General features: G+C 44.3%; 1 protein-coding gene across 1 annotated transcript in view; it reads right to left on the reverse strand.

Annotated features, from left to right (window-relative positions):
* The window catches only part of RPS6KA6 (ribosomal protein S6 kinase A6), a 98263-nt gene extending 74807 nt beyond the window's left edge, over window positions 1-23456 (reverse strand). Inside the window, exon 1 of the mRNA XM_079961656.1 lies at window positions 23313-23456. Within this exon, the coding sequence (XP_079817782.1) occupies window positions 23313-23441 (129 nt within the window). The 5' untranslated portion in view covers window positions 23442-23456. The remainder of the gene's footprint in view (window positions 1-23312) is intronic.
* Window positions 23457-25685: the final 2229 nt, after the last annotated feature.

Genomic DNA, 25685 nt, shown 5'->3' on the forward strand with positions numbered 1-25685 from the left:
GCAGATAAAATCACTCATATTCGGAAGGAGCTAGACACCACCGTGGGAGCAGGGCTGGGGCGGGAGAGTGCTAGAGCTCTGTCTGGTCAAGTTGCATGGAATCAATTTCAATCCGTTACCCCCGAGGATGTGGACAGGCTGCTTGGACGCGTGAAACCAACCACCTGTCTCCTGGATCCTTGCCCATCCTGGCTAATAAAAGCAAGCCGGGAAGGGCTGGGCGATGGGCTCTGCGAGGTGGTGAATGCTTCAGTCTGTGAGGGAACATTCCCAGATCCGCTGAAAGAGGCGGTCATTAAACTGCTTCTTAAAAAACCATCTTTAGACCCGGCCAGTATGGCCAACTATTGCCCAGTCTCAAATCTTCCTTTCTTGGGCAAGGTGATTGAGCGCGTGGTTGCTGAACAACTCCAGGCACGCCTGGAGGATGCGGACCATTTGGATCCCTTCCAATTGGGATTCAGGCCTCATCATGGGACTGAAACTGCCTTGGTCGCGCTGGTTGATGATCTCCGGCAAGCTAGGGACAAAGGTGAGAGTTGTTTCCTAGTTCTGCTGGATCTCTCAGTGGGCTTTGATACAATCGACCATAACATCCTTCTGGACTGTCTAGAGGGGCTGGGAGCTGGGGGCACTGTTATACAGTGGTTTCGCTCCTTCCTCCTGGGCCATGTTCAGAAAGTGGGGGGGGGGGGATGAGTGTTCAGACCCCTGGGCCCTCACTTGTGGGGTGCCTCAGGGTTCCGTCCTCTCCCCCATGCTTTAACATCTATATGAAGCCGCTGGGAGAGATCATCAGGGGGTTTGGACTGGGTGTCCATCAATATGCAGATGATACCCAGCTCTACCTCTCTTTCAAATCAGAACCAGTGAAGGCGGTGATGGTCCTGTGTGAGTGCCTGGAGGCGGTTGGAGGATGGATGGCGGCTAATGGATTGAGGTTGAATCCTGACAAGACAGAAGTATTGTTTTGGGGGGCAGGGGGCGGGCTGGTGTGGAGGACTCCCTGGTCCTGAATAGGGTAACTGTGCCCCTGAAGTACCAGTGCGCAGCCTGGGAGTCATTTTGGACTCACAGCTGTCCATGGAGGCGCAGGTCAATTCTGTATCTAGGGCAGCTGTCTACCAACTCCACCTGGTACGCAGGCTGAGACCCTACCTGCCCACGGACTTTCTCGCCAGAGTGGTGCATGCTCTAGTTATCTCCCGCTTGGACTACTGCAATGCGCTCTATGTGGGGCTACCTTTGAAGGTGACTCGGAAACTACAACTAATCCAGAATGCGGCAGCTAGACTGGTGACTGGGGGCGGCCGTCGAGACCACATAACACCGGTCTTGAAAGACTTACATTGGCTCCCAGTACGTTTCAGAGCACAATTCAAAGTGCTGGTGTTGACCTTTAAAGCCCTAAACGGCCTCAGCCCAGTATACCTGAAAGAGCGTCTCCACCCCCATCGTTCTGCCTGGACGCTGAGGTCCAGCGCCGAGGGCCTTCTGGCGGTTCCCTCATTGCGAGAAGCAAAGCTACAGGGAACCAGGCAGAGGACCTTCTTGGTAGTGGCGCCTGCCCTGTGGAACGCCCTCCCATCAGATGTCAAAGCGATAAATAACTACCTAAATTTTTTTTCCTTATTTTGTTTTGACTATGGCAGACCAACACGGCTACCTATCTGTAAATAACTACCTGACATTCAGAAGACATCTTAAGGCAGCCCTATTCAGGGAAGTTTTTAATCTGTGATATTTTAGTGTATTTTTGGTTTTTATGGAAGCCGCCCAGAGTGGCTGGGGAAACCCAGCCAGATGGGCGGGGTACAAATAATAAATTATTATTATTATATTATTATAGATAAATAGGTACCGTTCTGGCGGGAAAGTAAACGGCATTTCCATGCGCTGCTCTGGTTCGCCAGAAGTGGCTTAGTCATGCTGGCCGCATGACCCAGAAACTGTACGCCGGCTCCCTCGGCCAGTAAAGCGAGATGAGCGCCGCAACCCCAGAGTCGGCCACGACTGGACCTAATGGTCAGGGGTCCCTTTACCTTTTACTACATGTTTGAAGCTGCCCAGAGTGGCTGGGGCAATCCAGTCAGATGGGCTGGGTATATATAAATAAATATTATTCCATTATGGAATAGGACACCCCTATTTTCATTGGATAAATGTTGGAGGGTATGATGAAGCATCTACAAATAATATAGGGATCAGCCCCTACCTTAGATTTATTTATCCATTTAACAAAATTTATAAACTGCTTGACTGCAACAAAACCACTAAGTGGTTTGGAGGATATATTGAAACTATAAATAAAAACAGTAAAATCAAGTAATTAAAAATATTTTAAAAATAATTAAAATCAGCAGTAAACTACAAAGGGAAGAGAAGTAGGATAGCGTATGGAAGGGACTTTACTATGCAGTTATGCATCCTGGTTTTCCTTTGCTTGTTCCAAATCCAGGCTGTACGTAGACAGGGGCTGGAATGCATGAACAACAGCCAATTTGTGTGCCGTTTTTCATTCCATTTTTAAATTATCCATTATGAGACAAGCCTTCAGAGCTATTTGCCCTCTCACTTGATGCTACATTATGAGGCGAAATAATTGTAAGTGCACTTTTGCTGTATCACCTTCATTATAACAGCTAATCCATACTACTCCCCAGCTCAAATGTTATTGTTCTGTTAACTGGTTTCCTATCAGAGAAAGTGGAGAGAAAAATCATTTTAGAGAGACCACTCATTTTAGACTGATTGCTTTGTTTCTCAACAACCTTGGTTTATTAGCAGTGTGCTTGTTGAGTTTTAAATGAGAACCTCTCTCTCTCTCAAAACAACATGGTAGAAAATGTTCTCTTTGCAATGTCATGATATTGCTATGAATTGTTAGACTTGTTACTGACTTTCTTTGTGTAACTTAACAATGAGTTCTGATTGCATGCTATTACTGGTGGTTGACAGGAGGGCATGGAAAGCTAAATGAGAGGAGATTGGGATGAGAAACAAAATTCAGCAGTCCTTACTGATAATAGGCACCACAGAGTTAATAATTTGTCACAGCACTCTGCCTCTGGTGCCACTTTTAAGAGCAAGGGCCAACCTTAAGATTTTCTGAATAGACTGAGACCTAGAGAAGACAGGGTCCTAGTAGGAAGTGAAAAGATTAGGCAGCTGGCTAATTAGGGACCAGAGAGAAGATCAGCAGGGGAAAGCCATGCCAGGGGTTGCTATTTTATCTCTATGGGAATTAAACATTTAAATGAAGCTGTTGGGAGGGGTCATTAGAAGGTCTGGGGTAAGGTGCCATCATTATGCTGGTGATACTCAGCTCTGTTCCTTCCCAACAACTAAATCAGAAGAGGCTGTGCAGTGCCTGGGCTGTCACCTGGATGTAGTGTTGTGAATGAAGAAAAATAAACTGGAGGTAATGAAATGCAGTCTACTGATGTTTCAAATAAATAAACAAATGGGAGTAATGGAAAGATCAACCAAAGAAAGGGGCGCGCACACGTGTGTGTGTGTGTGTGTGTGTGTACTCAGAAAGGTTAGAGACAAGGGGGTCTAAAAATGGGAAATTTGCAGCCAGGTGGCCCAATGTATAAATGAAAATTAGTGGGGTGGGAATTGTTTTGAATTAGCTAGAAGAAGCTTTCATTGCAGGTGCCTAGAAAATATACAGGTTTTACAAAGCGTGTTCTCTTTCACGGAGAGCACGTGTTGCTGTGGGGGCCGAAAGGACACTTCAAAGTTGTGGGGTGGGCTAATTGATCGTTGGCCACTGTTGTGATTGGGCTTCCCTTGTTGTTGGGATGAAGTTAATGTTGCCATTTGTTGATTGATGGCCAGAAATGCTAAAACTCCCTGCAGGAGGCGTAGAGCTTCCTCTTTTCGCCCCATGCATCAGATTGCCCGTCCGTCCCCCCCCCCCCCCTAGAATTAGGGTTGTTCGCATTGACCTTGCTATGCCTGTCATGGGGTCGTCTGCTCTTGGGGCAGGGGCCTGGTAGGAATTTTGTCCATCTGGCTGATTGGCTGGGGCCATTTGGTTTTTGCCTACTGCATTGGTTTATGGTTTGGTTGGTTGAGGGACATGGATTAGCTGTGCCTGCCCCTCTAATGCTGCTGCTGCAAGGGATTCCGTTAAAGGAATACAGGGGCTCACTATTGCTTTTGTCCAACCCTGTCAAGGGGCTAGGGCCATGCAAGAGCCCCTGGTTGCATTTGGGGAGGGCTGAGGGCAGGTTCCCTGCTCCGTCGCTACCCCCAAGTGTATTCCCCTTTTCTGACTTTCGCAGGCGTGCAGAATGTCAGTCTGTCCCCCATGGGGGGCAGATAGTCGCAACCATTGCCTAAGCAACCACTCACATTTTTGTATTTTAATAAAGTTGTGGCCAAAAAATATGCCAAAAACCTTAAACAAAATTTCTGTGTGATGTGTGAGTTATTTGGGGTGGCCCTGGGGACCTCGACACGCAAGCTGCTGTTATGACATAAAGTTCCATACATCTGCATAATTTACCTAAATTGCTTTCTCTCTTTTTTCATAATGAAGGCTTTAATCACACTCCCTTGCCTTCAGATTCACCGGTGGGTTATATCCTCATTGTTATTCTTTGGCCCACATTGCTTAACTGCATCAACTTTACTCTCGGTGATGTCACCCACTAATGGACATTTAATCTTTCCTTCACATTCCAGCTCCTAGTCTTGATTTACTGTCATAGTACCCAGTACCCAGAATTCTCATTAACGCTCCATTTCAGGAATGCATTCTTTTCCAAGAAAGCATTTAGGACACTTTTATGCCTGTGGTTATACATGATACGAAACGGAATGCATCTTAAAGATACATATAAGGCTAAATTTGTTCACAAGAGTTTTCCTAGATCCTAGTCATCATTTAAAATTATTGCGAGAAAAATCTCAGGGTTCTCTTGCATACAAAACAGATTCTAATAGGAGAGAGATAACAGACATGTATTACATTGATTTTCTCCCCTTCCTTCAAAGGGATTGGGGTTGCATCCATAGGGTCACTCTGTTTGTCCCCATAATGACCCCCCTCAGGTAGAAACAACAAAGAGTAGCACCTTAAACCAGTGGTGTAGCGTGGGGGGTGCAGGGGGGGCCGGACGCACCGGACGCAACATCTGGGGTTAGGGCAAATCCACGGGTTAGGGGGCGCAAATCCACGGGTTAGGGGGCGCAAATTACTTGCCTTGCCCCGGGTGCTGACAATCTATGCTACGCCACGGCCTTAAACACTAATACATTTATTGTGACAGAGGCTCCATGGGCTCAGGCTCCCTTCATCAGCTGAATGCAGTGGAATCTTAGTTAGCAGGTATATAAAGGAGAAAATAGTAAGGTGGGAGCTGAATGGCAATTACAGTGAGTTACTTACATGTATGTTAAATAGGCAAACATTTACTTTTCTACAGCAGCAGATTTGTGCATGGATTATAGTGACAAGAGATTCCAACTAAACATCAGGAAGAACTTTCTGACAGTAAGAGATGTTCAACTGTGGAATAGACTTCCACAAGAGGTGGTGGAGTGTATTTCCTTTGATGTTTTTAAGCAAAAGTTGGATGTCCATCTGTCATGGATTTTTTAATTGAGATTCCTGCATTGCACGGGTTTGGGCTCGATGTCCCTTGGGTTTCCTTCCAACTATACAGTTCTGTGATTCTACTTTGCATTGCTGAGATGGTTGTGTTACCACCTATAGTGCAGCTGGAAGGAAAAACAACAACAACCAAAGCAAAACAAAAAAAACAGCAGATCCCCTGGCACTGGTAAGTTAATTAAAACCTGTAGCGTGACCAAATAAATAAATAAATAAATCTGATGAGTCAAATTTAATGCACAAGTGATGACATGGAACTTTTTAATGAACCTCTGAGGTATGTTAGGCACTAGGAAAAAGAGAGAGTTATTTATTTATTATACTCTACGTGCTGATTTTCATCAACAACAAGAAGTTCTTAAAGCAGTTTACATAGTACAAGTTGGTTTAGGAGAGGTTTCGAGAGCAGTGGGTTTTCACATGTGGATCTCCTCCTGCTGAAAATACAACAGTCAGCACCAGTCTAGTATACAGTACTTGCAGAGGGCATTCCACATCAAGGATGCCGTCACTGAAAAGACATCCTCTACACCTCACAGGTTCTCAGTGAATATGACATGAAGATATATCAGAATGTATAGTACCTGTCTTCTATGTAACACACACACGACCTGTAAAGGAAATGACACCCCACACACTTTGGAAAAACTGACCCAGAAACATAGATCATTGTATTTTAATATATCATTGTATTTTAGTATTCTGCTGGAAGCCGCCCAGAGTGGCTGGGGAAGCCCAACCAGATGGGTGGGGTATAAATATATTATTATTATTATTATTATTATTATTATTATTATTATTATTAGTGTTGCCTTATATCATCTTGATTCACACATTAAGCTGGATGAATAGCTCAGCTGGTAGAGCATGGGACACTTACTGTATTTTTCGCCGGATAGGACATACTTTTCCCCCTCCAAAAATGAAGGGGAAACGTGTGTGCGTTCTATGGGGCAAATGCAGGCTTCAGGCAGCTCTGCGCAACCCTTGGGAGACTGGCGCAGCTGGCTCCCAAGGGTTGCGCAGAGCTGCCTGCGCTCCTGGGCTTCGCGCAGCTCTGCGCAACCCTAGTGAGCCTGGCGCGAAGCCGCGCCGGGCTCCCAAAGGTTGCACAGAGCTGCCTGCATTCTGAAGCCTGGGGTGCACTGAAGAGCGTGCCCGTACTTCGCAAAGCTCTCTGCAAGCCTGAGGAGACCAGCGCGGCTCCCTAGGCTTGCGGATAGCAGGCTGTTCTGGGGGCTGGGGTCGGGGGAAGCTCGGGCTTCCCCCGCGCCAGCCCAGTGCCTGGGGGGGGGGGAATAAATTTTTTTTCTTTGTTTCCCCCCCCCCAAAAAAAAAACCTAGGTGCGTCCTATGGGGCAGTGTGCTCTATGGGGCAAAAAATACGGTAATATCAGTGATGTGGGTTCAAATCCCACACTGGGCAAAAGATTCCTGCATTGTAGGGGATTGGACTAGATTACTCTTGTGGTCCCTTCTATGATCAGCTATGTGTGTTCTATGATCCATGATCACTTTATAGCAGGGGTCAGCAAACTATTTCAGCAGGGGGCTGGTCCACTGTCCCTCAGACCTTGTGGGGAGCCGGACTATATTTTGGAGAAAAAAATAAATGAACAAATTCCTATGCCCCCACAAATAACCCAGAGATGCATTTTAAATAAAAGGACATATTCTACTCGTGTAAAAACACACTGATTCCTGGACCGTGGGCCAGATTGAGAAGGCGATTGGGCCGGATCCGGCCCCTGGGCCTTAGTTTGCCTACCCATGCTTTATACTGAAAAAAAACAACAACCTGGTTTAATGTGACTACTACTGCAGGCTGCTACATGCTGCTGAAATCACATGTGCTTTGCTTATCTGTTGTTGCTGCTGCTGCACTTCTAGGAAACAAGCCACAATGTGCTTAGCATTATGTTTAAACCTGGACTCATGTTTTGTTTCTAAACAAACCAGGATCCTGCATTCATATGCAATGCAGGCCAGAACAAGGTTTATTTCCTGGCAGTGCAGGCTCGGGGCAGAAATGAAGCATCAGCATGATGTGTATTCACAATAAAATGAAAGGGCCTCTGACCATTTGGTCCATCTAGCTCAGTATTGTCACAGACTAGCGGCAGCTCTTCTGGGTTTCAAGGCCAAGCTACATGAGACGATAAATGCCATATTTGCATCTAATGTGCAAGGTTTCTAAAGTAGAAATTGAATTAGCTGGAGGAATTGATAATCCACAGTATCACAGCAGGCATGGAGAAGGAATTTAATCCTTTCTTCCCCTACTGTGATCCTGAGGAAAATCCTCTGAATAACTTGAACTTGAATTGGTTTGTTTCCTTCTCCCTCCCATCCTTTTCCCTTTTGTGTTCTGAGGGCAGTGACTGTAATTAGTAAGCCATTCTAGGATCATCTTTTGGCTGAAGAGCAGTGTGTGTGTGTGTGTACAGTGGTACCTCAGGTTACAGACACTTCAGGTTACAGACACTTCAGGTTACAGACACTTCAGGTTACAGACTCCGCTAACCCAGAAATAGCACCTCTGGTTAAGAACTTTGCTTCAGGATGAGAACAGAAATCGCAAAGCGGTGTGGTGACAGCGGGAAGCCCCATTAGCCCCATTAACTGGTACCACTGTACGAGGTTAGAGTCTTCAAAGTATTGTTCAGATGAATAAAATCTTCTCCCACTATACACAGATGTTAAAAGCACAAGGTACCATTTGCTGCTCCTGTTGAAAGAGAATGAATTTTTTCAGCAGGGAAGAGATAGGAAATGCCTCACATTCCTTTCTTCCTTCTGATTGCTCAGCGACAGTGATTACATGGCTAAGTGATCTTAGGAGCAGCACTGCCTCCATAGCTGCATAATAAGCCTTAGAGCTTTGCCTCCATGTTTTCATGGACATCCAGTTGACACAACTGTTTTTATTTATTTAATGAAAGCTAAGAGTCTGGGCCTCCTGCTGCATGATGCGGGCGTGAAGGGAATGAACATGAATACAAACTAGAAATTGTTAACTGTTTTACTGTAAAATGAATTTAATTAATCTTTAGTTCATCTGGCAATTATGAGAACTAGGACTCAGCTATACAGCTGCAAAGAAAACCTTTAAGTGTGCTTTAAGTGCAATATACAATATGCATTAGATGGCAATGGTGAGCCTTATGGAAAACTCAACATATTTTTTAAAAAGCATTTTCAGAATGTTTTTTTATATATGTGTGTAGATTCCACTCTACTTTCAGGTGTAGTTCATAATTTTTTTACTCTAAGCACTGTGGGAAAGTAATGCAGATTTTTGTTATCAGCGTGTGACTAAGACAAAAAGGGTGGTAGATACCAGCAAACTATTGTTCCTGAAATAGAAATCTTGCAATCAGAATCAAAAGAAAAGAAAAATCCAGTTTAACTAAAATCTTGATAGCAGATACTTCGTACTGCTATTCTTGCTGTAAAACAGGTGTGGAGAACCTGTTGTTGACAAATTCCAGTCAGGCAGAAGCATTTGAAGAGGAAGACAAGGTGCAGGGCCAGTGAGGGGTGTGATCTGGGGAGAATCCCAAGGCCTGAACAGAGAGGTCTGGAGGGCCTCATTACTGAAATTCTCAGTTCCTGCCGTAAAACATCAAGTTAACAAAGCATAGAAAAGATCCTGACTATTAGCAAGGATGACCAATGAAGTTACCTTCAGGCTTGTTGTTTATCTAAGCTAGGGGTGAAGAACTCTTTTCATCCTGAGGGCTGCAGCCCCTTCAGAGGTAGGCAGGGCCAGAGGCAAAAGGCAGTGGAGCAATTAATGTAAATTTTACCTTTGTATAGTAGGCTAGTTTCTGCACACACTCACAGTCCCCTCTCCATCCTCCAGCCAGTCAAGCAAGTGGCGTATTAGAGTTCAAAGGCACGTTCCACCTGGCAAAAATACTCAAAGACAGTGCAAAGCAGTCTGGGTAAAGAGGGTGTGACCAGGGAGAGGGTCTTACCTGGGGAGAGTCCCAAGGATCAGACAGAGAGGCCCAACCCTGACCCAAACTATGGCTTTCCAACTAGGGGGACCCTAGTGTTTCTCAGTGTCAAGATATGAAAATGAGGGACAAGCTTCCTGGTTGCCTACTAAACTTTCCCTATAGTGTGTAGCCAAATGAGGCTGCATTGGGTGTGTTCTAGACAATGTTTCCATCCATTTGGAGATGTGGATGAGGCCCAGCAGGCTTGGACAATGACCTGTGTAAGGAGTTCGTACACCAACACCCCCCCCCCAAATCTTCTGCAACACAGAGAGGTTCCTTGGCAGTTGTTCAGAAAAAGACAATGTAGAAAAGGTTTCCCAATGGCAGATCATAGAATCATAGGATTGCAGAGTTGGAGGGGACTCCAAGGGTCATCTTGTTCAATTCCCTGAAATGCAGGAATCTCAACTAATGGATCATGTCCTAAACTAAACTGCAATCTTAATGAGAATATCGGAATCACCAGGATACCTTGCCCTGTTAAGCACCTCACCTTGAGTATTAAGTATCATTCACTGTTGGAGATACAGTATCTCCCGGTATGTCCTGCAGAGGACCCTAAGGTCCACAAATAATAATTGCTTAAAGGTCCCAGGCCCTAAGGAAGCCAGACTATCCTCCACCAGGGCCAGGGCTTTTTCAGTGTTGGCTATGACCTGGTAGAATGCTCTGTCCCACAAGCCTAGGGCCCTGCAGGACTTGATCTCCTTCAGCAGGGCCTGTAAGACAGAGCTATTCCGCCTGGCCTTCAATTTGAATTAGCCTGATCCTCTATTCCCTTTTCCCTTTCCTCTTCTTTGAAGCAACCCGTTCTGGGACACCACGTTTAAATTCTTATTCACACACCTCCTTGCTGGCTCTAGTAGGACCAACTTGGCCAGTTAGCCCTGGTGATCATTCGATATCTACTGACTGGGGTTCCCCTCCCCCCAAAAAATGACCCCTGAATTTTTGAATTTTATTGATATTGATGCTGCATTTTATGTTGTATTCTATGCTGTTTTATGCTGTTTTTAAGTCACATTTTAATCAATGTTTTATATTTGCTGTTAGCCGCCCTGAGCCTGGTTTTTAAACCGGGAAGGGTGGGGTATAAATAAAATATTATTATTATTATTATTATTATTATTGACTATACAAGTCCCTGATACATATTTGTATGGCTGCTGTGATATGAACACCGCTCACTCCTAACCAGTGGTTGCCAGAACAAGCAACCGTTGTCAAGATTATACTTAAACTTTATCTGACTGACTTTTTTCTTTTTGCTTGCAAGATTTCTATTTCAAGAACAATAGCCTGGCAATTTCTATCAATCTTTGCATCTTAGTCATACCTTGATAACAAGCTAACCTCAGCTCCTTTCCATTCTTTTCTTCCTCTTCCTGAAAAGTGCTTTTAATATCAAAAATAACTAGATGCCATGAGAACAATCTTTTCAGGAAAAGATATGTATATGGCATTGAACATACTTTTTAAATATTGTTCTCAGGAAGGTTAGGGTGACATGTATGTTCTCACATTCACAGCAGTGCTTTGAGACTCTCTATTGCTGCGTATGTATAGCTTGCTTAAGGACCAAGTCCTTGAATGCAGCTATTCTAATACTGTTCCTAAGAGCCTTTAGTAAGAGTATATGTAGAGTTCCAATCACAATTTGTCGAAAGGTGTGAGTTCACAGTTAGGGGTACTCATTATACATCTCTGTCGCTTGGGACTCAAGGGACTTCAATACCTAGGAGTGCCTTTTACCAGTTTCAGCTATTCCTGGGCAGTGGTCCATGGATTCATAAAAGATTACTGCAATGTACCAAAAGGAAAGGGATGCGGGTGGCACTGTGGGTTAAACCACAGAGCCTAGGACTTGCTGATCAGAAGGTTGGCAGTTCGAATCCCCGCGACGGGGTGAGCTCCCGTTGCTCGGTCCCTGCTCCTGCCAACCTAGCAGTTCGAAAGCACATCAAAGTGCAAGTAGATAAATAGGTACCGCTCCAGCGGGAAGGTACCGTATTTTTCGCTCTATAACACGCACCTGACCATAACACGCACATCGTTTTTAGAGGAGGAAAACAAGGGAAAAAACATTCTGAATGAAACAGTGGATGTATCATTTTTGTGCTTCATGCTGTGGCCACAGACATGTGATCTGATGGTGAATTTGGGCTGACCCAATGCAAAAATCCTGAGAATCCCTGTGGATCCATGCTTTGTAACCACGTTTTTGCACCATTGCAGCCCCAGGCAACAGTGGGTGCGTGATTTTTGGGGGGCAGGCTGTAGCCATGGACATGCTATGTGCTCTGATGGTGAATTTGGGCTGACCCAATGCAAAGATCCTGAGGATCCATGTAGATTCATGCTTTTTAACCACGTTTTTGCACCATTGCAGCCCCAGGCAACAGTGGGTGCGTGGTTTTGGGGGGGCAGGCTGTAGCCATGGACATGCTATGTGATCTGATGGTGAATTTGGGCTGACCCAATGCAAAGATCCTGAGGATCCATGTAGATCCATGCTTTTTAACCACGTTTTTGCACCATTGCAGCCCCAGGCAACAGTGGGTGCGTGATTTTGGGGGGGCAGGCTGTAGCCATGGACATGCTATGTGATCTGATGGTGAATTTGGGCTGACCCAATGCAAAGATCCTGAGGATCCATGTGGATCCATGCTTTTAAACCACATTTTTGCACCATTGCAGCCCCAGGCAACAGTGGATGCGTGATTTTGGGGGGGCAGGCTGTAGCCATGGACATGCTATGTGATCTGATGGTGAATTTGGGCTGACCCAATGCAAAGATCCTGAGGATCCATGTGGATCCATGCTTTTTAACCACATTTTAAGTGGGGAGGGAAGGAAAAACACAGAAGGGACAAGGAGCAGGAGAGGGGTGTGCAGAGAAGCAGCTGGCTAAGAATGCAGGAGAGGGGTATAGGGAGGAAAGGAAGGCAAAAGTTTTCCCTCACCTACCCACCCAAGCCAGCCAGCTCCCTCTCTCTCTCTCTCTCTCTCTCTCTCTCTCCCTCCTGCATGTTTTCAGCTTTCCCCTCTGCTTGCCTGGAGGGGAGGGGCTTTCCCTGCTCTTTGTTCCGTTTGAGCAAACACAGCAAGGAAACAGAAGTGGGTGGGCAGTAAGACCCTGAGGCAGAATGCCGGAAAGCAGCCGCTTCCTCTTTTCATGTTTCCCTTCTAGGAGACGCGCGATTTGAATTTTGCCTGCTTTCTTTTGCCTCCCCTTGCACTATTTGGCTCCAGGGACCACACATTCGTTCAATAACATGCACAGACATTTCTCCTTCCTTTTTAGGAGAAAAAATCTGCATGTTATAGAAGGAAAAATACGGTAAATGGCGTTTCCGTGCGCTGCTCTGGTTCTCCAGAAGCGGCTTAGTCATGCTGGCCACATGACCCAGAAGCTGTACTCCGGCTCCCTCGGCCAATAAAACCACATGAGCGCCGCAACCCCAGAGTTGGCCACGAAAGGACCTAATGGTCAGGGGTACCTTTACCTTTACCAAAAGGAAGAGAAGAAGCTGCCTTATACTGAGTCAAATCACTGGTCCATCTAGTGGTATTATCCACACTGACTGGCAGTGGTTCTCCAGAGTGGAATCTTTCCCCAGCTCTACCTGGAGATGCCAGCGATTGATCCTGGGATGTTTTCCATAAAAAGCAGGTGCTGTATCAGTAAGCTACAAGCCTTCCCTGGGCTGCCCTTGTGGATGATCTAGCAACTGCAGTTAGAACAAAATGCTGCTGCTGCAATGTTGCTGTCCAAAGCAAACCATCGTCAACACATGACATCTTTGCTCTTTGCTGAATCAGCTGCATTGGCTACCTATATGCTGCCAGGATAGGTTCACGGTATTGCTACTTGTTTACAAATCCCTAAGCAACTTGGGACCAGGCTTCTTGAGAAACTGCCTCTCTCCTTACACCCCTATCTATCCATTACATTCAATGGTAGAAGACCTCCTGTTACTGTGGACAGCTCCTACTCTTTGCCTTGTGTCCACCTAAAGTTGGGCTTTCTGTGTGGTGGCCCCTTTAGTGTGGAATTCATAAACACTTAAGATAAGGCATGCTCCAAAATCTTTTCTATGCTGAAAACATTTTTTTTCCTTACCCAAATAATTTACCCAATTTTAAAAATAATTTGTCTGAATTATTATTCTTTTTTTTTTTAAAAAAAAAAAAGTCACCTGATCATCTTCTTGTGTTTTGCTATTATTTTAACTGCCTTATTTTTTTCATGAATATTTTATGCTGCCTTTTGGTTTTCTGTGCACTACTGTGAACTTTTAAAATGTGAGTGGTCTATAAACCTTCTTAAAAATAATAATAAATATTAATCAAGAGGGAAATATGGAAGAATGTTATTCAAACTACAGGCTGGTTTAGCATTGTCCTGATTTCAGAAAGCAACTCTAAATGGCAAGAGGTCAGCTGCCAGTGAGGCTTGGAGAACGCCACTCCAAGCTACAGATCAGTCCAAGTGAAAATAAGCCAAAAACATGACGTTCCATGCTCAGTCCTAAGTAGACGGTAGTGACTGACACTGACACAGAATCCAAACTACTCCAGCACTACCGTAACTCAGCAGCTACTCAAGCTCCCTCATTTAGAGGTAGGGCCATAGTTCTGCAATAGTGCAGATGTTTTGCATGTAGAAAGTCCCAGGTTCAACCTCAGACAATGGACTTGTCCTGATTTGCTTGCACAATGCTTACGTGGAGGGGTCAGACAGTACCTGGTCTCCACTGCACATTCATTCTGATTTGTTTGCAAGGAGGTTACAGTATATAACAACAATTGTTCATCCTGATTTGTTTGTGCAGCAGTTATATGTCTTCTCATCAATCAGTCGTTCATCCCACCCTTTCTTCCTGCGCTTCTCTGCCACTTTCCTAAAGTCAAAAGGTCCATGTTCCCCCCTGCACAAACCTAAATCTCAAGTATGTGACTGAAGTCCTCTCACAAATAGTGATGCTTCAGGCCACCTTAGAATTAAGTAGGAGCTAGCTTCAGAGCCAGTGCCATGGTTTCATCCCTAGGAAACATGAACCAGTCGTGAAGAAGGGAGACTCAGCCTGTGAAGACCACCTTTCTTATAACTTGGGATAGGTGAACTTGCAACTCTTGGCTTCCCTCAGTTTCTCATTTTTCTTATCTTAAGTTCAGTTTTCCACATTTCCACATCTCTTTGCATTTATTTTCTTAAAAAATTATTCACCAGCATTTTAGTTTGAGTTTCTCATGACATGCACATTTTTGTATGCAATTTTGTATTAATATCACATTTTGGAAAGCAATTTTCCCCAGTACAATGCATTTGTGTATGGTCCCCCCCCTCAATACAGTGGTACCTCTGGTTATGTACTTAATTCGTTCTGGAGGTCCGTTCTTAACCTGAAACTGTTCTTAACCTCAGGTACCACTTTAGCTAATGGGGCCTCCTGCTGCCATTGTGCCACCACCGCAAGATTTCTGTTCTCATCTGAAGCAAAGTTCTTAACCCAAGGTACTATTTCTGGGTTAGTGGAGCCTGAAGTGTATGTAACCTGAAGCATATGTAACCTGAGGTACCACTGTATATGCATTTATATGTACACTTTAACACCAGTGCATGCATCTTTGTACACATTAGTTGGCTGAAGAACTGCATTGCAAAATTCAGAGATATGTGAATTTTGAAAGATGAGCATGTTTTGGTTCACATATTGTTTTATAAATTATGAAATAGGTAATGTCACCTATAAATGAAAACTGAATTGAATTCCTCCCTCACCCCAACCCATAACCACAGTCACTTTTATACACATATTGGCTTACCAATTGGACTTTGCAGCTTCAAAACAGAGTGACGCTCGAGGACCTCTCCTTTTTGAAATTAACTGTGGAGACTGACTGTTCTAAATAGTTTCGTCTTGTATTGAAGCACTGTCCATGAAAGCTGTGTCATTCATTTTCCTCTTGTTTTGCTTTTAAAGGACACATCCGAAATAGCAATTACTTTTGCTATGTATTTTTAAATTACAGCTTTGATACAGAGAAGGATGGTAATGTGAATCACAGCTCATGTAATTGTCTTCCTCCCACTGGTGACTTCTTCTTTTTTAACCAGGAAAGGAAGAAAGAATAACAATCCAGGGAAGTCAAAGGGCTAACAGGCAATCCCTAGTTATTTGTAGTAGTTTTTATTACTTAAAAAAAAGAGAAAGAATTCATGATCGGCACAGAACATGAAAATGTGTCTTTGACAGTTCAGGGTCTCCCTTCCTAATTAATAGGAAGTGCTAGACAACCGTCCTGCAGGCTGCTACATGTCCCTGACTTTTCTTGAATATCCAGTTTCAGCTGTATTTTGTGTGGCTGAATGAAGCGACCTTGGAGGTGCTATTTTTGCTTTGTTACTTGTTTTGTTTTGCATTATTGAGGCCAGCTACCTGGGAAAGAATGGGGGGCGGGGAGAGTTCCACTCCCACACAGGATATTCTGTCACTTTTTGAATTACTTTATTTTATACAAAGATTCATATCCTGCTCTTCTGGTGCTAACGCAACACTCATGGTAGCCAATAATTTTTTTAAAAAGCAAAAAACAATAAAATACAATCATACAATCAAAACACAATATAATAAAAAGCAGAGATTTTCATGGCACTGAAAGAGTGGCAAGTTGGAGTGAGTTTTCATTCCTCTCATAGAACTCACGGCCATCCAGTAAAGGTGAATGTTTGAATGTTTGGGACAGAGAAAAAGGAAGTGCTTCTTCACACAGTGCATAGTTAGCTATGGAAATTGTTCCCACAATATCTGGTGATTGCCACCAACTTGGATGGCTTTAAAATAGGAGTTATTGTCAAGACTTCTTTACCGCCAGAACTTGCTGGAACTCAGTTCTGGCACCTCTCATGTGGGTACCATTGCTATTATAACAGAACAAGGGAGGCATTCATGGCGAGTTCTAGGGGAAAAAATAGCACTGGTTATTGTTATTACAGTGGTACTCGGGTTACATACGCTTCAGGTTACATACACTTCAGGTTACAGACTCTGCTAACCCAGAAATAGTGCTTCAGGTTAAGAACTTTGCTTCAGGATGAGAACAGAAATCGTGCTCCGGCGGTGCGGCAGCAGCAGGAAGCCCCATTAGCTAAAGTGGTGCTTCAGGTTAAGAACAGTTTCAGGTTAAGTACGGACCTCCGGAACGAATTAAGTACTTAACCCGAGGTACCACTGTATTGGTATATTTTAAACAGATTTTATATATGTCTATAGTTTTCATTCTATCACTGTTTAATTGTATTTTAATGATTGGTTTTTCTATGTTTTAAGCAGTTCTTGTTTATATCTGTAAGCTGCCTTGAGTTCCATCAGGGAAAAGGTGGGGTATAAATAGCAGCAGTCTTCTTAAATCTAGTCCTATGGACCAATTCAAAGAAGTAACAGTGCAAGAAGTAGTGATAGTGTCCGAATGACTGACTGATAGATTATGATCACACTTCATCTGAAGCTCTCAAAACAACATATCTAGGAGTCTTGGTTGACCACAAACTTGACATGAGCCAACAGTGTGATGCGGCAGCTAAAAAAGCCAATGCAATTCTGGGCTGCATCAATAGGAGTATTGCATCTAGATCAAGGGAAGTAATAGTGCCACTGTATTCTGCTCTGGTCAGACCTCACCTGGAGTACTGTGTCCAGTTCTGGGCACCACAGTTCAAGAAGGGCACTGACAAACTGGAACGTGTCCAGAAGAGGGCAACCAAAATGGTCAAAGGCCTGGAAACGATGCCTTATGAAGAACGGCTAAGGGAGCTGGGCATGTTTAGCCTGGAGAAGAGGAGGTTAAGGGGTGATATGATAGCCATGTTCAAATATATAAAAGGATGTCACATAGAGGAGGGAGAAAGGTTGTTTTCTGCTGCTCCAGAGAAGCGGACACGGAGCAATGGTTCCAAACTACAAGAAAAAAGATTCCACCTAAACATTAGGAAGAACTTCCTGACAGTAAGAGCTGTTCGACAGTGGAATTTGCTGCCAAGGAGTGTGGTGGAGTCTCCTTCTTTGGAGGTCTTTAAGCACAGGCTTGACAACCATATGTCAGGAGTGCTCTGATGGTGTTTCCTGCTTGGCAGGGGGTTGGACTCGATGGCCCTTGTGGTCTCTTCCAACTCTATGATTCTATATAAAAAATAAAGGGAGTAAACAATAAAAATCACTGTGGCGATCACACAGGGACCCCGGACGTTTGATGGTCTATTGATCCCTGTGCCACCACTGTGATTGCTTTCTTCGCTGCCACCAACCCGTTTATCTCGGGTATACACAGAGCCCAGACAGTTGTTAACATTAACAAATAATCAAGTTTATTTTATAGGCAGGGACAAGCTTATGGTTTCAGTTAATTTTTCTTGGCAGCTTCTTAATCTTAGTTTCTTTCAACTTCAAACTGATTATCCCCAACTATCTATCTGACTCCACCTAACAATTCCTCTCACTCTCTCACAATACAACTCTACCAACCCACACCCAATCCTCCCACTTCCTTCTTCAATTCCCAAACCTCAATGGACTTTCAAAACCTCCCATTCTAACTTTTACTCCTCCCTTGCATTCCCACTGGCCAATCACATCACACTCATTTTAGCCCTTTCATTATGACCCACCTAGGAGGCAAACACCACAATCACCAAAAGAAAAACAGTTAAATAACTAGCATGCTCTAAGAGGCTTGTGCAAACAGAATGCTTTTCTAAACCTGGTCCTCAAAACTGAGAGGAAGATCCAAGCGTAGATGCCACCACAGATAAGCCCCCGTCACCACCTAACTCACTTCTGGGCATGGAGGAACCTAGAAGAAATTCATCCCTATATGTCAGGCAAAGCCCTCCTCAGAAACCCCCTATTCCCCTAGCCATAGCTCTGTGGCAGTAAAGCACACATATTGTATGAGAAATGTCCCAGGTTGAATCCCTGGCAGCTCCAGGTATAAAAATAAGGTGGTGGGTTATGGCAAAGACATCTGCCAGATACCTTGGAAAGCAGTTGATACTAGTGAGCAGATGGATAAATAGTCAGACTAACATGCTTTCTGAAGATCAGTGAGCTGAGACCAGCACAGGTTTATGCCAACTTTCCAAGAGATGAAAATTTAACACGGCTCAGAAGCTGATGCTGCTCTCTCGCCCCTACGTCAAGGGACAGCACAATATTCTTGTGCAAGGGAGACAGGACTGACACAGAAGCAGAGAAATGGAGTAGGGTGACCTGCTCCTTATATATATAAAAAAACATTTCAGGCTAGTGGCTATCACAACATCCTGTGGCATAATCATGTTTTTTTGGGTGAGAGAGAGAAAGAAAAGGACAAAATAATTTCTGCTTCCCCATTTCCCCAACCCACACAGTTTACAATTTATAAACGTCTATACACGTCACACTTTTAATTCACCCCCCCCCCCCCCGCTTCAAATTAAAAGCTCCAACTTTGTAGGTCATTTCAATTGTCTTGACTAGTCTAAGATTCCTATCTCCTATTGTCTGTTCTGCTCAAAAGCCTGGAAACACAGTTAGATAGCATTTTAAATTACTACTAATAAAGACCTTTTGTGGAATGGCTGTTTGCTGATTCACAAAGGTGACCTTTCTGTGGTCTTGTGGGACATTTTATATAATGGAGAACTAAATCTTACAATTAAATCCAACTATCTTTCCCATGTTCCTAAAATGCAGAAGAAACACCCCCCACTCCCAAAAAAGGCTTTTTCGGTGAGCTGTTATCTGCTGACTTTTCTGTTGGCAGAACACATTGTATTTTATCTACAACCACACTGCTCCTTTGGTCTTTTGTGCAACTGAAGCTTTAGGATTAACCCTGACCCTGTATGTGTAAGTCAATCCCATTGAGTTTAATGAAGCTTAAAAAGGCATAGGGACACCTGACCACTCATCTCGCTTTATTGGCTGAGGGAGCCGGTGTACAGCTTCCAGGTCATGTGGCCAGCATGACTAAGCCGCTTCTGGCGAACCAGAGCAGCGCACGGAAACGCCATTTACCTTCCCGCAGGAGCGGTACCTATTTATCTACTTGCACTTTGACGTGCTTTCAAACTGCTAGGTTGGCAGGAGCAGGGACCAAGCAATGGGAGCTCACCCCATCACGGGGATTCGAACCGCCGACCTTCTGATCGGCAAGTCCTAGGCTCCGTGGTTTAACCCGCAGTGCCATCCGCGTCCCTTTAATGAGGCTTACTCCTATATAAATGGGCACAGGACTGCATGTTATTAGAAATAAAAACCGTTACCATTACAACTTCATGTGTGAATAAGAACCCCATCAAAGAAAATAAGCGCCAAGCCTCTACTAGATTACGTCCCTTATTACCTGATTTCTTCTATGCTAATTTGTCACAAACTTGAAAGACTCATTATTACCTCATTCACTTGTAAAAGCAAGGACAGTCTGTCAGTTACCCTCTGGCAGATGTCATTGCCTTTCCTCTGAAAATGTCCCAGAGCTTTATTCCTCTGAAGTGGTTTAGCAATTTAACCCATTGCAAAATGTATATGTTTTGAACCTAAACATTTGAACTAATTTCTTGTTTCATATACTAAATCTCTTAGATTTCCTTCTTTTTTTTAAGATGATATACTCACGATGTTGAATGCTTTGTAAGGTACGATGGATAGGCCTGATAAAATCTGCAGTGTGGTGATGAATGTGTAGAATGCATATAGTGATGACTGAAAGAGCCAGTTCTACAGGTTATTTAGCAAAGCAGATATGAGACTTGGATGGCCTAAAAGAAACGCCTTTCTGAGGTACGTGAGTGAAGTTGAATCTTAGCCCCAAATTGTTTGTGTTCAGATCCAACCTGGTATTTTATTGGAAATTGGCATTATTTTGATGTCAGGCTAGTGTGCTTACCTGTTGCCAGCCATTGATTCAGATGTGAGTCAGACTTAAAAGCTACTCACTGAATCACTAACAGCATAGCTATTTTATGTGCCATGCATATTGCAGTACCTTTCGTTGCCACACATTCATCTTATGCACAAACAATCTCTCTCTGTGTGTGTGTGTGTGTGTGTGTGTGTGTGTGTGTGTTTGTGTGTGTGATGCAAAGGCATGAATATATGGAATATCTTGACAAGGGTTACTGTTTTTTGAATGATTTGACTTATGCAGCAGCTTGAAAACCAAAGCCAGGTTTGTCGTTTCAAGATGTATAGATCAGTGCCACATTGAGTCAACAAATTGCTTCAGCGTGGGAGAAGTGAACAGTCAGATGATGTCACCATGCACTCTGTCATGAGGCCTTGAAGGAGCCAGCAACAATCAGGCTGAGAAAGAGGGGTACTGTCACTTCCAGCGCTGTCATCAGGTACCTAATCCCAGAGCATTCCAAGAGAAGCTGAGACAAAAGCTCACCGAAGCATCCAATAAGCAGCTAATTTTTTTTCTGGCACCAGTGAAGCTTGTTCTGAGCTATGTGAGATTTCAAAGGCTGAATATAAAAAGGTTAACATGAGCATATAATAAGACTTACATTGAATTTTTCATTAGGGATAAACAGCCAGGGTTCAAGATCTATCTCTGCAGCATGCTTACAGGGCAAGATAACGTACAAAAAAACACCTCCCTTGCCTCGATCAACTTCACAATCAACCTCACAAACAGAAGGCATTCAGAAACTGTTATCAGAGGACCTTGAAAATTCTGCTGCAACCAAGGCAAGGCTTTACTGTTCATGTTTTATATTATCAATCCTGGACATTTTTAAAATCTCGCCTTTGTGAAAGCTAGAAGATAAAATAATGAAATCAAAACAGCAAACTAAAACCAGCCAATTCTGGGAGAGCAGAAGAAACAGCTACTGGATTAAAACAATTTGTTTAAAACCTGCAAAAATAAAAAAGGTTTTTATTTGGTGTTGAAATGGCACCAAAGCAGGGACCATGCAAGCCTTCCTGAGGGGAAGTGGGGCTCGTCTTGGATGTTAAAGATTTTAGTGTATGGACAGCCATAGGATGTTGGATAGCATGCAAATGCACTACACTATGACATGAGGTTAAGTGGTTGAAATAAATAAAGTAAATAATTTAATTTCACATGTCATGACTTGGGAAAGAGTGTTGCACAAGGTCTGGCTTCTTCCCATATTTGTTCACCCTTGCATTTTTATTTCACACTTGAACCAGAAATGGTTCCCAAAGCGGCTACCATCATTTTAGACAGACACATGTATAATTTCATTTATGAATCGCTTCTCATAAGAAATCACAAAATGATTTACAATATGCTAACATATATTAAACAGTTACACACACACACACACACACACACACACCTATATTTACAGAAACCACAACAATATCTTTTTAAAAAGAAAGAAATGTATGAGGGAAGATTAGCCCCAAATTATTCATGTTCAGTTTCTGCTTGTAATTCTATTGAAAACCAGCACTTGATCAGTATCATGTCACTGTGACTTTTTTCATTTCTTTTAAAAATACATTTAAGTAATAGTTTAAAATATTCTATAATATACAATTAAACTGACACTACAATGGAGGCCAGAGGACAGAAATAATCCAATAATAAATAAGGTTGCACGCCACCCCAATCTTTGAGTGGTGAGAGATTCCAGGGGTTCCAGGCACTTAGCCAGGGTTCATGCTTCCTTTTGGAAATGAGGCACAACAAAGACTGTGATGTCTTTAGGATATATGCAAGGATATATACAACCTGAGCCTACGGTGGAGGGGTTTGCAGCATTAACACCCCAAGAGGGCCTTGCTTCCCTCATCACCACAGCCTTGAATTCAAACAGAAATCAAACATTGCTCTGTCTCTCTCATTTCCCAGACTGCAGCCTTGCTTCTAGCTTCTCTCTACACACACACACACCTCCCAATTCTGGTCTTTGTCTTTCTAAGAACCAGAAATTTGAAGGAGGGTCCCACCCTTTTGTTATCTGGCATGGAACTGCTTCCTTTGTTACCTTAATGGCCATTTCAACCATTTGAATCTTTGCTTAGATTTCAACACTTGCTAGATCCAGGGATTAGAAGGGTCTTAGATATGCAGCCTAACACACACACCCCCAAAAACCCATGACAATAATTTGAAGACCAACAGCGATAACTATTCATAACATTTATTCTTTTTAAAGCCTTTTTTTAAAAATGGAAGATCATTTCCATTCTCACGAGGGTCCTGAGCAGGCTAGCCTAACCAGCCACAGAAGGGGACAACATGGAAAAAGCCCTAGATGAAGTCCACCGTCCATCAAATGTCAGATGATGTGTGCACCTGCAATTGCTCAATGCACTGTGTAGAACCTATAGGAGGATGTACACTTTGTGGTATAGATAACCTTAAGTATTCAGCAAAAAATTGTTCTGGCTTGCTTGCAGAGGTGGTTGGTCTATTAGGGTGAATGGGCCTATGTCACTGGGCGGCGGGGGGGTGATACTTAATTTTAAAAATATGTTTTTGGCTGTGAGGAATTCAAACCAGCTATTATTTTTGTGTCTGAACATTTATCTTGGTACATCTATGTTTGGTTAAAAAGCATAAAGCAGAGAAACATTACCTTGTAATCATAAAGCAACATAAGAAAGTAATCAGAAAGTTTATAAGAAATTTAAACAACAAGTTTCATCAGGTCATGCTTTGCTTTGTTCTTGGATATCAGCTGCCAACTTGCTTCTTGGCCTCTGATGTAGCCCTGCTGCCTCTGTGACTTGTTGCACACACCTTTCCATAGACTGAGCATGACAGGACCAGAGTGGAACTTGCATGAGTTCGGCAATGAACTTCTTTACTTCCGCTGTGGTAAGCTGATATTCCAAAGGAGGTTCATGTACCCTGTAAGACCAGTTTATCAGCTCCAACAGGAACGAAACACTGGGACTGGTGAAAGGTGTCTTCCTCAAATGTACAGAAAGATCTACCAGTGTGTCATCACCACTGCCCCTTAGATCAACAATCTTTTGGATACCAGCTCTTCTCTCTCACAGACATCTGAGCACAAGGGTGACTGAATTATCATTTCACTGAATGCAAAGCATGCTGAGCACTGGATGGTTGGCAAAATGGCATCCTCTACAGCCTTCTTTTGCAGCAAAACTCACCGCAGCTCAAACAAGATGTGGCGTGGGCCTTCCACCCAAGAATGTCATGCATGCAAATGATGTATTCCACTGTCAGTCTTTCTGCAGCAGGATTTGCTTTTCTGCCTAGGGCAGAAAAGGTTGAAGTGGGTGGAGGTGTTGATGTGAGACTGTCCCTGCCTCAGAGCAAAGAGACTGGGCTTTTGGTTTCAGTATGTAATGCACACTCTTGCCTTAAACTGAGAAGTATAATGGATTCACACCATGCTTGAATATGCAGAAGCTGGGGGGTGGGGGTGGGGAGAGAGAGAAGAGATGGTTGTTCTTGGTAACGAATTGTGTGCTTTAATGGCAAAGCAGTTAATAGCAACAGTTGGTGAAACATAGCATAATGCACACTGAGGTTAGTAGGCAAACTCAAGCAGCAGCCAGGAAAGCAGAGCTTGGGATGAGGTTTCAGGCCAACAAGGGAGGCTAGTGACATATAGAGAGCAGAGGATGGGGACTCAAGAGTCTGGAAAATAAAGCTAGAACAGCAGTACTATTTGGAGAGGAAAAGGTCACAAGCACAGGGTGAGCTGGTGCTCACGCAAGAACAGCGGCGTAGTGTGGGTTGTCAGCACCCGGGGCATGGCAAGTAATTTGCGCCCCCTAACCCAGGGCAAGGCAAGTAATTTGCGCCCCCTAACCCGGGGCAAGGCAAGTAATTTGTGCCCCTGCCTCAAGGTTCCGTCCTCTCCCCCATGCTTTTTAACATCTATATGAAGCCGCTGGGAGAGATCATCAGGGGGTTTGGACTGGGTGTTCATCAATATGCAGATGATACCCAGCTCTACCTCTCTTTCAAATCAGAACCAGTGAAGGCGGTGAAGGTCCTGTGTGAGTGCCTGGAGGCGGTTGGAGGATGGATGGCGGCTAATGGATTGAGGTTGAATCCTGACAAGACAGAAGTACTGTTTTTGGGGGACAGGGGGCGGGCTGGTGTGGAGGACTCCCTGGTCCTGAATGGGGTAACTGTGCCCCTGAAGGACCAGGTGCGCAGCCTGGGAGTCATTTTGGACTCACAGCTGTCCATGGAGGCGCAGGTCAATTCTGTATCCAGGGCAGCTGTCTACCAACTCCACCTGGTACGCAGGCTGAGACCCTACCTGCCTGCGGACTGTCTCGCCAGAGTGGTGCATGCTCTAGTTATCTCCCGCTTGGACTACTGCAATGCGCTCTACGTGGGGCTACCTTTGAAGGTGACTCGGAAACTACAACTAATCCAGAATGCGGCAGCTAGACTGGTGACTGGGGGCGGCCGCCGAGACCACATAACACCGGTCTTGAAAGACCTACATTGGCTCCCAGTACGTTTCCGAGCACAATTCAAAGTGCTGGTGTTGACCTTTAAAGCCCTAAACGGCCTCGGCCCAGTATACCTGAAGGAGCGTCTCCACCTCCATCGTTCTGCCCGGACGCTGAGGTCCAGTGCCGAGGGCCTTCTGGCGGTTCCCTCATTGCGAGAAGCAAAGCTACAGGGAACCAGGCAGAGGGCCTTCTCGGTCGTGGCGCCTGCCCTGTGGAACGCCCTCCCATCAGATGTCAAAGCAATAAATAACTACCTGACATTCAGAAGACATCTTAAGGCAGCCCTGTTCAGGGAAGTTTTTAATCTGTGATATTTTAGTGTATTTTTGGTTTTTATGGAAGCCGCCCAGAGTGGCTGGGGAGACCCAGCCAGATGGGCGGGGTACAAATAATAAATTATTATTATTATTATTATTACTAACCTGCCGCTGCTGCCAGCTGCTTCTTGCCGCTGCCTGGGCTGGTCAGGTGTGGTTCTCTCCCGCGCTCAGCGCTGCGCTGGGCGGCCGCTGCACTGTCCCTCCCCCAGATAGTCCCTCCCTTGCTCTCTCTCCGCTCCACGCCTGGCACCCTCCCCCTCCA

Source organism: Podarcis cretensis (assembly GCF_951804945.1).
Source record: "Podarcis cretensis genome assembly, chromosome: Z".
NCBI lineage: Eukaryota > Metazoa > Chordata > Lepidosauria > Squamata > Lacertidae > Podarcis > Podarcis cretensis.